At 27.6% G+C, this 12,928-nt stretch overlaps 1 protein-coding gene and 1 pseudogene across 1 annotated transcript; both read left to right on the forward strand.

Annotated features, from left to right (window-relative positions):
- The first annotated feature begins 3,344 nt into the window (after window positions 1-3,344).
- LOC148199965 (non-specific lipid-transfer protein 2-like) lies at window positions 3,345-3,854 on the forward strand. Its single transcript, XM_088114295.1, has one exon. It carries the CDS (start codon window positions 3,383-3,385, stop codon window positions 3,671-3,673), a length of 291 nt encoding a protein of 96 aa, XP_087970421.1. The 5' UTR covers window positions 3,345-3,382; the 3' UTR covers window positions 3,674-3,854.
- A 6,735-nt stretch (window positions 3,855-10,589) lies between these two features.
- LOC148199966 (non-specific lipid-transfer protein 2 pseudogene) lies at window positions 10,590-11,155 on the forward strand (annotated as a pseudogene).
- Window positions 11,156-12,928: the final 1,773 nt, after the last annotated feature.

A 12,928-nucleotide genomic window follows, 5' to 3' on the forward strand; every position in this document is an offset into this window, starting at 1 on the left:
TTTCGTTTATCAAAGAATATATAAATCTCGTTAAAATGTAAACTAATGTTTTTTCAAATTTAATGTTGGTTAAAGTTTTTATTGTCACACATCATTTGTGAATTTTATTTTATATCAAACACATTTTGTTATCATGTAAATTTAATAATGTTGATTAAAATGTTTTCCTCACCAATATTGATAAGAGTTTCTTTTATCTAACATTAACATTGATGTTTTTTTTTAACAATTACAAATATCTATCAACATCTTTCAATCAATGTTGTTGAAACTCTTTAAATGGAACTAAATTATATTTTTCGCTTAAAATTTCAAATTCCTTTTTTTTATTTGTCTAGTTCTTTTTTAAAAAAACAAATTGTAATTAAAGTTCAATAAACTAAATTAACTTATCCACAAAAAACATTTTAAAAAATGAAATAATTGAAAATGTAAACCATTGAATCTCATAAAGATTTTTAAATTTTTATATCCTAATAAAAAGTAAAACTTATAAAAGTTGCATAAGGAAATCATGTTTCATTCTTTAAAGTAAACTTAGTTGATATGTCGGTTTGATATGCCAAAATGATAATTATTATCAATGGTCAATAGTTTACAAACAAAAGATTAAAGAAATTTTATCAAGGCCTAAGCTTAAAACATTTTATTAGTTCGATGAAACACTTTTAGACAAATAATCAAGTAGAGGCAATCAACAAGGTGATGACTACAAAAATAAAATAAAGGTTGGGAAATATTAAAGGGAATTGGGTCAAAAAACTTTTAGAAATCATATAGGCATATCGATGCATACCACACAACACTACAGGAGAATCACCCTTCAACTTGACATACGCTTAAAGGTAAGACATTTATTACTTTTGAATCTACAGTATTTATTGAATTATGCATATACTAAACATTGACTTTAGTGTTGGAATACCTTAGACAAATAACCGATTGATCGAAAAAAATAAACGATGAAGGAAATAATCTTGAAGAAGAAGATTAAACATTGACAAGAGAAATTGACCACACATATGAAGTTTTAGTGTATCTTTTGTCCTACATACAAGAATAACTTCCATATTAGTTTGAAGTCATTCTTATATATATTTTTACATTCAATTATATATATATAGTTGTGATAATCAATATATTGTTAAAGAATATAGCTTATGTAGGTGCAAACAAAGTATAAAAACTACATAAATCTTTTTATTTTTTTAAGCAACAAGAAAATTGTTACAATCAATTTTTTTTAACGTTGCACGTCTTGTCATGCAAACTATGGTGGTGGTTGTGAACATTGGACTTTTCTTCTTCGCATGATATTTTTCTTTTTTAACTCATCTATATCCTCCTATCCCTATAAATAGGTGTTCTTTCTCACATAAAAGAAGACAATACATATATCTCTTCTTTCAGTTTCCCTTTTATTTTCTCTTCTCTTTATCTTCTATCCTTAGTTTATATTTACTCTTTTAAAAAAAAATCTTGCTAGTTTTGAATTTTTCAATATAGAGACACTCCTATTGTATCTTAGAAGATTTACATAGATAAATCTTTGAAGACAATAATCATGCACGTGTCAATAAATTTATTTAAGTTGTGTTCTTATCAAAATTTTCAAATATATATATATATATATATATATATATATATATATATATATATATTGTTTAATTTATATCTTTTTAAAATCTATATTAATAAAGCAAACATTTGTGAAAGATTCGACTCAAGTTATAATCCAACAAAAATAATTAAAAGTTAATGGCTCGTAACATTGAAACGAATCGGTAGTAAAACTTGTAAGATTAACGTTGTGTATGCTGAAATTAAAGTTGGAAAAGTTCAAAAGTTTTTTTTTTTTTGGAAAGTAAAAAAAGAAGTCGTTCTTGATTTATTATGTGTTGGAATTCCTTAATGTAGTTTGAAATCTGTAAAAGTAGTGTTGAAACGTCAATAGGTAGATTGTGTAGAAGTTTAAAATGGGGTTTGATAATGGCAACATTTTGTGACAGAATCTATGGTTGACGTGATTACGTTCCTCGAACGTTGAAACATGGGTGCGTGAAGAGTTTAAGAATGTTATCCCAGAAAGAGGTTTTCTGTTTGAATTTTCCTTACTTGTGATGAAGCCATTGTTAATTCGACCACATCATAGCAAAATATAGATACTTTATAGTTTATAGTTACAATTGATTCAAGCCATAATTACACCAAGAGGTTACATAATTATACTTTATAGTTTTTATAGTTAGTTAACTTACTATAGTAGGATAAATAAACTCATATTTGTTAGTATTATTTAAATTTGTCCAAATGAAATGTAAAAATTAAAGTGAAAGAAAGAGTATAAATCTCGCTAGTTATATAAACTTATTCATATTCACAAAAATATAATTAATTTTTTTTTAATATGCTTCAAACATAACTTAAGTGCTTTTAAAATAAAATAAATTTAAACAAAAATTTTAATTTCAAAGTTCATTAGACAATAAATTACATAAAATATAAAATAGTTTCAAAACAATACATATAAAATATTAACAAATAAAAATAAAATAAAGAAGAGTAATAAAACTTTAGTTAGTGTGACTTCAAGGATGAAGAGAAGAAAACTTGTTTGTGCCATAATTAAAAAAATAACGATATATTGACATGTTGATGAGTCTAACTAAACATTCATTTGATATAGTGGCATATCTGTTTTTATTAAAATAATATAATCTATGGTGGATCATAAATGATAGTAAGTTGATAAGTTCAACTTTTATTCAATGAAGTTAATGCTGATGGACTTATTAATTTTCTGTGTATTCATGATTCACCCATTGTTTTATTAAAAGCTAACAAGTCATTATGACTATACTGATTCGGACCGGGCATCAAAGAGACTGGACGTCCGCATAATCGTAATGGTCTAACCACGCTATCCTTCCGCTCAACATCGGGAGGGATCGGACGTGATAGACTGGACGTCCGTATCACCATGATTTTGCAACTTTGTCGTTCGTCATCCGGATAAACAGCAACTCATATGAGGTTGGCCGGTTATGCCGCCAATTTATGGACCGGCGGATCTATTTTTAAAAAATAAATTTTTAAATTTAATTTAATTTCATAAAATTATATATATATATATATATATATATATATATATATATATATATATATTAAATTCATCTTATTTTTAATTTGTATGTCAGACTTTCATTTACTAAATATTTTGAAAGTTACTCCACCACATCTTTAGCAGAGGTTCTGTGCGAAGACTGAGACTGTTGTCATAAATATTTAGTATGGTTATTTACCTTTCAGTCCTCTCAATGGACCATAAAAACCATGCATGTTAGAGTGTGATCACATAACAGATTGAAGAAGTGAGAAAGAGATGAAGAAGGTGTTTGTTTTTGCAATAGTGGTGGTGGCAGTGGTGGCGATGGAGGTGGCTCCGACGGCAGAGGGTGTGACTTGTAGCCCTGTGGAGCTGAGTCCTTGTTTGGCTGCAATAACTTCGTCATCTCCACCAACAACTGCTTGCTGCCAGAAACTGAGGGAACAGATGCCATGTCTGTGTGGTTATCTCAAAAACCCTAGTTTCAAGAATTACGTAAACTCTCCTGGTTCCAGAAGGGTTGCTAGTTCATGTGGAGTACGCTTTCCAATTTGTTTATCTAAATAAACTCATATTAAGTAGTATTATAAACTTTCACACATTACGATAGCTTTTTCAGTTATCCAATTCATGCATGTAATAAACTGATGTCGCAGCGTTAGCTTTAAGAAATTAATATGATTGTGTTGTATGTGTGAATGAGAGGTTGAAGAAGATAATGGAATAAATTTGGTTTTTGATTCTCTCATTTTATCTTGTTCTTTAGAAACAACTATTTATTTTCTTTTGTCAACAATGAGTGTTTTTGACGGGGCCACTTTGAGAGAAGGCCTATGAACAGTTTAGGACTTTGGCGTCAACTGGTCAAGATGAATTAAGTATCATTTAAATTGGCACGCTTTTCAATTTTCAATTAATGATGGCAGTTATAGGAATATATAAATGTGGTTAAACATTTTTCTTTTAAGATATATGAAAACACGAGAGTTTTTTCAATAATATTTAAATGAAAGGAATGATGGTATAGTAATAATATGTTGTATTTTGGGAGAATACTTCAGCCTCTTTTTCATTAGTATGGAGGTGTGGTTAGTAGTAATAAAGGTGCAGAAAGAACGTCATTGTACAAGATCATGGTTGGGATATTGGGCTAAAGCCCATAAAAGATCCCATGCCTGAAAGATCATGGTTAACGTTTTCCAGGGCGTTTCACCCTGCATCTTCAAGGGTTTTATCTTACACTCCCAATTTTCATAAATGCCCTCTTAATTAATGAGGTCATTGCTCAATAAATTATTTTGACCAAAATGGTAGAGGAATTCAGTGATGCATTGATTGAAGTAGATTGAATTCATTGTCGTGCCTTCATTCCATTTCATTTCTTCTCCTTCCTTCATTTAGTGGACCTTCAGAGAGATTGAGAGAGATTTTTGTTGAGCTTGTTCGTGTTAAGGGCAACTGAAGGTGGTGTGATTCGAGGCATCTAAAGGTGGTGGTGTTGTGTTGGTGGTTGGCATGTAAGATAAAGGAGTTTTTTTTAAAGATTCTTGTGTCAAAACAGGTGCATGAATTTACTAGTAAACACGTATTTCGTAGACGAATATGGAAATCCAATGAATAAGGAATCAGATATAGAAATTTGATCGGATATCAAAATTCGATTTTCGTTTATTAGATTTCGATATGCATAAAGGGCACATCGGATCTCGACATCCGAAGAAGAGGAAGAAGAAATTGCGTTTAAAGTAAAAAACATGAATCAGATAAAGAAATCTGAAAATCATAACATCAGATACCAAAATTCGATCCTATCTTTATTAGATTTCGAAAATCAATAAGGAAATAATCGAATTTCAGTATTCCATGTTGTAATTTTTGGATTTTCATATTTGATTTCGGTTTTTGAATGTTTAATTATATGATAAGTTTATTACATTATTTTATAATGTTTAATTAGATAATTTTTAAATATTTAATTTAGTTTTATTATGTTTAATAGATAATTTGTAAATATTGAATTACTTGTATAATTTAATTGTAAATGTTAAATTTATTATAAATGTTAAATTTTAGCTTTAGTTTTTGTTTTTTATAATCACATAAAATTTAAAAATGCAAATAATTTAAACATAAAATTTATATAAAATTAAATCATTAAAATAGAAAAGAAAATCAAATAACTGAATCGGTTTTTAAACGCGAAAGGACTGTATCGAATGTCAAAAATCGATCCGATTATATTGGATTTCGAAATTCGATGAAAACCCATTTTCGACGAGGAGTCTCACATTTCTAAATCCAAATTCTCAAACCCAACTTAACTGATCAACCAATTCTTTCCTCCAAAAGCACATTTTAATCGCATCAAATATTATTCGAAATCTATAAACATGGAAAACAAATTTTAAAATACCAAAATTGCTTGACCAGCGAAAATGAAGAAGGAGGAGTAAGAAAGGAAAAATGGAGGAAAAAAAGATGAAAAACAGTGAGAACAGTGTGGCATGCATCACATACATACCAAAACTTATTTCGTTTTTGAGGATTTTGCATTCATTATTTCACGAATCGAATCTTCCACTTCCTAAGAAGAAACCACGAATTTCTTGAAAAAGTTGTGTACTAAACACGAAATTCCAATAATTGTTATGCCAACTTTTTCCTCCTTCCTTACACACGGATTGTCCAACAAGAAACAATCACTTACAAATATAGTACTACCAAAATTAACATTCATTAGATAAGTTCCTCAACACACTTTTTCTACATTCAAACTCATACTAAAACCGAATTTCTTAATACATATTAAATAAGATTATTTACTATATTCAAACTCATACTAAAACTAAAATTCTTGATACATATTAAATAATATTACTTATTAAAATAATGGTATGATAACAAATAGAATGATATATTTAATAAATACAATATAGATTTTAATTCATGAGATCAATACTCTATTAAAAAAAATAAGAAAGTGAAGAAACAAAGGACACGTCTCTTATGAATTGATTAGATAAAAACATAAAAAAAAAATAAGAAAAAGAAAAGTAGAAAGGGAAAGAAAATAATAAAACCACACAAGATATTTCTTTTGTAGAATACTCTCAATTATTTTATTATATTACTATTTAATTTTCCCATTAGAAAGAAAACTAAAAAGTACATATTGATAAGTACCTCTTTCTAGTCTTTCCACGCATAACATTGGTTATGCTTGCGATCAACCTTACAAGGTCCATTCTCTAATATGTTCCATACGCATTCTTCACAATCATTCTTCTTTTGATTATAAACGTCAAAAGAATGGCTTGCTCCTTCCCATGTAAAGCGACAAAAGTACAAAGTAACCCTCCAAAACAAATTAGGTATAAAACCAAAACCGTATGTTTCCCCATACTTCAATATGTGACTTCCAAGATCATGGTGTTTGTCTTTGCAATGAACGGTCAAATTCTTCGAAACCAAGAAATTGGATATTGCAACATATACTTTGAAACTAAGCCAATTGTCCACTTCGGAAGGCACAACTTCATCTTCACTCCCTTTCAATTGCAAAGAAAAAAGTGTTGTTAAAAGTAAAGAAAGTAATAACGCAATTTTGGAGATTGAGACCATCCTTTCTCAATAACTTCTTACAATAACCTTTAAGTGTATGAGTTAGGTGGATATATAAAGTCCTCCAACTATACTTTTGTTTGATATCTAATTGGTTTATGGTTTGACTTTTTAGTGAGATTCTTGTTTTACTAATTAAAAATTGATTTTTCTTATTTGAGTGATAAACTTTTTAAGGTATATTACATTTTGTATATAATTTAGACAAATGTTTATGATAAAATAAGTTGTTTGTATACAACATTTTAAATTAAAATTAAAATTTTAAGAATTTGTAAAGATGATTTGATTACTAGATAGTTTCAATTTGACCTAAAAGATTTTTCAAACGTTCTGTCGTCTAGTATTTATATTTTTTTATTCATACCATCTTTTTTTATATGGTCTTAGGTAATTTCGTTGAGTCAATTTCAACCCACTTCAATTGAAAAATCAATGACTCAACCAAGATATGCATATCATAGAATCAACATTATTATTTCAATTAATGTAAGTGAAATTCTCCTAAAATCGAGTAAGATTATTTTTTTTATCATCATTATCAATATTATTTTTTATCAATGTAAACTAATGTTTTTCAAATTTAATGTTGGTTAAAGTTTTTTTTTTCACATATCATTAGTAAATTTTATTTTATATCAAACACATTTTGTCATCTTGTCAATTAATAATGTTGATTAAAATGTTTTCCTCACCAATATTATTAAGAGTTTCTTTTATCTAACATTAACATTGATGATTATTTTTTATTTATCAATTACTAATATCTATCAACATCTTTCAATCAATTCTTTTGAAACTCTTTTAATGGAACTAACTTATATTTTTTGCTTAAAATTTCAAATTCTTTATTTTTATTTGTCTAGTTTTTTTTTAAAATTTTAATTAAAATTCAATAAACTAAATTAACTTATCTACAGAAAACATTTAAGAAATGAAATAATTGAAAATGTAATCCATTGAGTCTCAAAAGATTTTTAAATTTTTCTATCCTAATAAAAAGTAAAACTTACAAAAGTTTGCATAACGAAATCATGTTTCATTATTTAACGTAAACTTAGTTGATATATCGATTCGGTCTATCAAAGATGATAATTATTGTCAACGGTCAGCATTTTACACACAAAAAATTAAAAGAATTTTATGAAGGGTTAGGCATAAAACATATCACTAACTCCGTGAACACTCTTAGAAAAACAGTCAGGCAGAGGTAGCCAACAAGGTGACTGCTACAAAAATAAAATGAAAGGTGAGAAATGCTAAAGGGAATTGGGCTGAACAACTTCCAGGAATCCTATGGACATATCGATACACACCACATAGCACAACAAGAGAATCACCCTTCAATTTGATGTACGACTAAAGGTAAGACATTTATTACTTTTGAATCTACTGTATATTGAATTCTACATATACTAAATACTGACATTAGCGTTAGAATATCTTAGACAAATAATGAACCCATCGAACAAACTGAACAACGAAGGAAAGAACCCTTGAAAAGAGCAATTGATCGCACACAACAAGTATTGGTAATCCTTGGTCTTACATACAAGAAAACCTTCCAAATTTGTTTGAAGTTGTTGTTATATACATTTTTACATTCATATATATATATATATATATATATATATATATATATATATATATATATATATATATATATATTTATTGGACTTTTCTCCTTCACTATGAGATATTTTTATTTTCACTCACCTATACCCTTCCTATTCCTATAAATAACTATTCCTATAAATAAATGTTCTTTCTCACATCCAAAAAGAACACATATATGTTCTTTCACTCTCACTTTTATTTTCTCTTTTCTTTATATTCGATCCTCACTTTATATTTATTCTTTAAAAGAGTTTTGATCTCTAGTTCTAAATTCCTTAATATAAAGACATTTCTATTATACCTTAGTAAATTTATACATACACGGTAGGTAGATAAATTCTTAAGGATAATGATGATACACGTTACAGAAAATCTATTTAAGTTGTGTTCTTAAATAAAATTTCAACAATATATATAAAATTTTTGTTTAATTTATATCTTTTTGAAATCTATATTAATAAAGCAATAGACATTTATGAAAGATTCGGCTCAAGTTAGACGAATCAGTAGTAAAACTTGTAAGATTAACTTTGTGATGCTGAGATTAAAGTTGGAAAAGTTCAAAAAAAAAATAAAAATTCCAAAGTAAAAAAGGAAAAGTCGTTCTTCATTTCGTATGTTGGAATTCCTTAATGTAGTTTGAAATCTGTAAAAGTAGTGTTGAAACGTCAATAGGTATAGATTGTGTAGAAGTTTGAATTGGGGTTTGATAATGGCAAAATTTTGTGACAGAATCTCTGGTTGATGTGATTACGTTCCTCGAATGGGTGAGTGAAGAGTTTAAGAATGTTATCCCAGAAAGAGGTTTTCGGTTTGAATTTTCCTTACTTGTGATGAAGCCATTGTTAAATCGAGCACATCATAGCAAAATGTAGATATTTTCCTTGCAACGTAATGTGATAATTCATTCAAGCCATAAGTGTTGATAAGAATATTTAGATCGATTAGGTTTGCATACCTGTATATTCATCTTATTTCTATCTTTATATATATATTCTTCTTTTAAATTATTTAAATCTTTTTACTTTATTTGATACTATAAGTTGAATACTATATAATTATAATTTTTAGTTTTTATTTAAATTAAAAAATACGACGTGTCTTTTTTATATTAATTTTTTTATAATATCACTTTTTTTGTGTAATTTTTATTTTTTATAAACAAAATATTTGATAAATATTTAGATAGATATGATTATCAGAGTTGGATATTTAAGTTTGTCTATTTAAATCGACACTGGCAATAATCCTGTTAAAAGAAATTGCGTCCTTATAATTTGCATTTTAAATGAGTTCAATTTTAATAGATTCTATATACGTCTCTGTAAATCTCGCTAGTTATACAAACTTATTCATATTCACAAAAATATAATTAAAAATAATTTTAATTTCAAAGTTCATAAGACAATAAATAACATAAAATATAAAATAGTTTCAAAACAATACATAAAAATATTAACAAATAAAAAAATAAAGAAGAGTAAAAAATCTTTACTTGGTGTGGCTTCAAAAGATAATACAAACAAAATTTTTAAGTTTTGAAGTTTAGAGTTTAGATAGTTATAAATATAAATTTTATTTCATACATCACATACATACCAAATCTAGTTTCGTTTTTGAGGATTTTGCATTCATTTCATGAATCTTCCATTGCCCAAGAAGAACGAATCTTCCACTGCCCAAGAAGAAACCACAAACTTCTGAATTCTATTAATAAGAGGAGTGAAAAATGAGTACTAAACACGAAATTCCAATAATTGAATGCCATGCCAACTTTTTCCTCCACACAGATTCTCTCGTAGGAGAAACAATGACTTACAAATATAGGACTTCCAAAATTAATCTTTCAAAATTAACATTCATAAGACACATTACTTCCTCAACACACTTTTTCTACATTCAAACTCATACTAAAACTCATTTTTTTCATACACATTAAATAAAATTGTTTACTACATTCAAACTCATAAAACTAAAATTCTTAATACATATTAAATAAAATTATTTATTAAGATAAAGTTCCAATAACATATGAAATAATTTAACTTAACTTTTGCCAAATTAATTTATAAGATAAAATTTATAAATATATACAGTTTAAATTGATCTTAATTTTAATTTATACGTTAGCCTTTCAATTATTAGATATTTAGAAAGTGACCTATGTGGAATTGTCCACATCTTTAGCGGAGGTTACGTGTGAAGGCTCAGACTGGTTTGTGATAATATTTAGTATGTTTATTTACTTTGAGTCCAATCCATGGATCATAAAAAGCATCCATGTTAGAGTGTGAACACATAACAGATTGAAGAAGTGAGAGAAAGAGATGAAGAAGCTGTTTGTTTTTGCAATAATGGTGGTGGCAGTGGTGGCGATGGAGGTGGCTCCGACGGCAGAAGGCGTGACATGTAGTCTTGTGGAGCTGAGTCCTTGTTTGGGGGCAATAACTTCGTCATCTCTACCAACAACTGCTTGCTGCCAGAAACTGAGGGAACAGATACAATGTCTCTGTGGTTACCTCCAAAACCCTAGTTTCAAGAATTACTTAAACTTTCCTGGTTCCAGAAGGGTTGCTAGTTCATGTGGAGTTCCCTTTCCAATTTGTTTATCTAAATAAAATCATATTAGGTATTATTATAAACTTTCACACGTCTGCTATTACATTACGATAGTTTTTTCAGTTATCCAATTCATGCATGTAATAAACTGATGTCGCAGAGTTATCTTTAAGAAATTAATATGATTGTGTTGTATGTCTGTTTGAAATGTTGAAGAAGATAATGGAATAAATTTGGTTCTTGATTCTCTCATTTTCTCTTGATCTTTAGAAACAACTATTTTTTTCTATTTCTTTTGTCAACAATGAGTGTTTTATGAATTGGTTAGACAAACATAAAGAAAATAAGAAAAAAAAGGAATGAAAATAATAGGACCACACAAGGTATTTCTTTAGTGTACAATATCATCAATTATTTTATTATAGTACTATTTAATTTTCTCATTCGAAAGAAAATTAAAAAGTACGTGTTGATAAGGTACTCCTTCTAGTCTTTCCACACATAACATTGGTTATGCTTGGGATAAACCTTACAAGGTCCACTCTCTAATATGTTCCATACACATTGATCACATTCATCCCTATCTTGTTTATAAACGTCAAAAGAATGGGTTGCTCCTACCCATGTAAAGCGACAAAAATACAAAGTAACCTTCCAAAAGATATTTGGTCTAAAACCAAAATCATATGTTTCCCCATACTTCAATATGTGAGTTCCAAGATCATTGTGTTTGTCTTTGCAATGAACAGTCAAATCCTTGGAAAGCAAGAAATTGGATATTGCAACGTTTACTTTGTTAGGAATAAGCCCTTTCTCCACTTCGGAAGGTGCAATTTCATCTTCACTCCCTTTCAGTTGTAAAGAAAAAAGTATTGTTAAAAGTAAAGAAAGTAGTAACGCAATTTTGGAGATTGAGACCATCCTTTCTTAATAACTTCTTACTATATAACCTTTAAGTGCATGAGTTAGTGGATATATATATATAAAGTCGTCCAAGTATATTTTTGTTGATATCTATTTTACGATTATGGTTTGACTTTTTATTTTAATTTTTTCTGATACATAAATATACTATTTTTAAAGTACTATTATAAATTTTCTAATTACACGAATTTTATAAAATTAAAAAAAGAGGTTTAATATTGTAGGTAAGTTGACATTTTTAATTAATCAACTAAATACACGAGTGACAAATGAGATAAGGGGTTGGTGTTTGAGACAAATGAATCAAAGACAAGTTTCGATGTTTCTTTGCACGTGTTTTATTGATGTTGATTTATTAATCAAATTTTGTTTAAAAGACTAAAATTTGCATTTATGGTTGATATTAAAAATGTGACAAATTGTCCTTATTTTGTTCAAATTGTAAATTTTTTTGTCATGATCTATCCATTTTTAAACTGTTACAATAAGATATAAATGTCATTTCGGTTGGGAAGAAAATTCTTTAAAAAAAAAATACAATTATCATCCTAAAGTGGTTAGTGTTCAGAATGAGACTAAGGTCTCTTTAGGTTTAATTTTAAAGCTTATGGAACTTGTGGTGGAGCATGTAGTTCAATACAAGAAAAAAATCAATTAGTTACAACAAAAATTTGTAGATAATACACCATTACCTACGAATTATTTGCAAACAAAAATCTGCAAGTAAAATAATTGTAGGTAACGTTACCTACAGATAAATCCATAGATAATTACATGTAAATAAATTTGTAGATATAATTACATACGAATAAATCCGTATGTAAATTATTTTACAAATTTAATTTGATTGATTTTTTCTAGTAGTTATACTATTAATATAAAATCTTGAACATTAAAATTTCTAATAACGTTTTAAATAATTACTACAAAAGTAATTATGCTTAAAACAAATAATTAAAACATAAGAACTTTATTAGATGGCTCATAAATAGAGCTCAAAGAAATAAATACAACTATTATTATTTAAAGAAATACATTAATTACAAGAAATAAAAAATCCCTTATAATGTATCTGAATATATTAATTAGTGGAAGAATTGA

The sequence above is a fragment of the Vigna umbellata genome, chromosome 4 (assembly GCF_029865625.1).
Source record: "Vigna umbellata cultivar VRB3 chromosome 4, Vumbellata_1.0, whole genome shotgun sequence".
Classification (NCBI taxonomy): Eukaryota; Viridiplantae; Streptophyta; class Magnoliopsida; order Fabales; family Fabaceae; genus Vigna; species Vigna umbellata.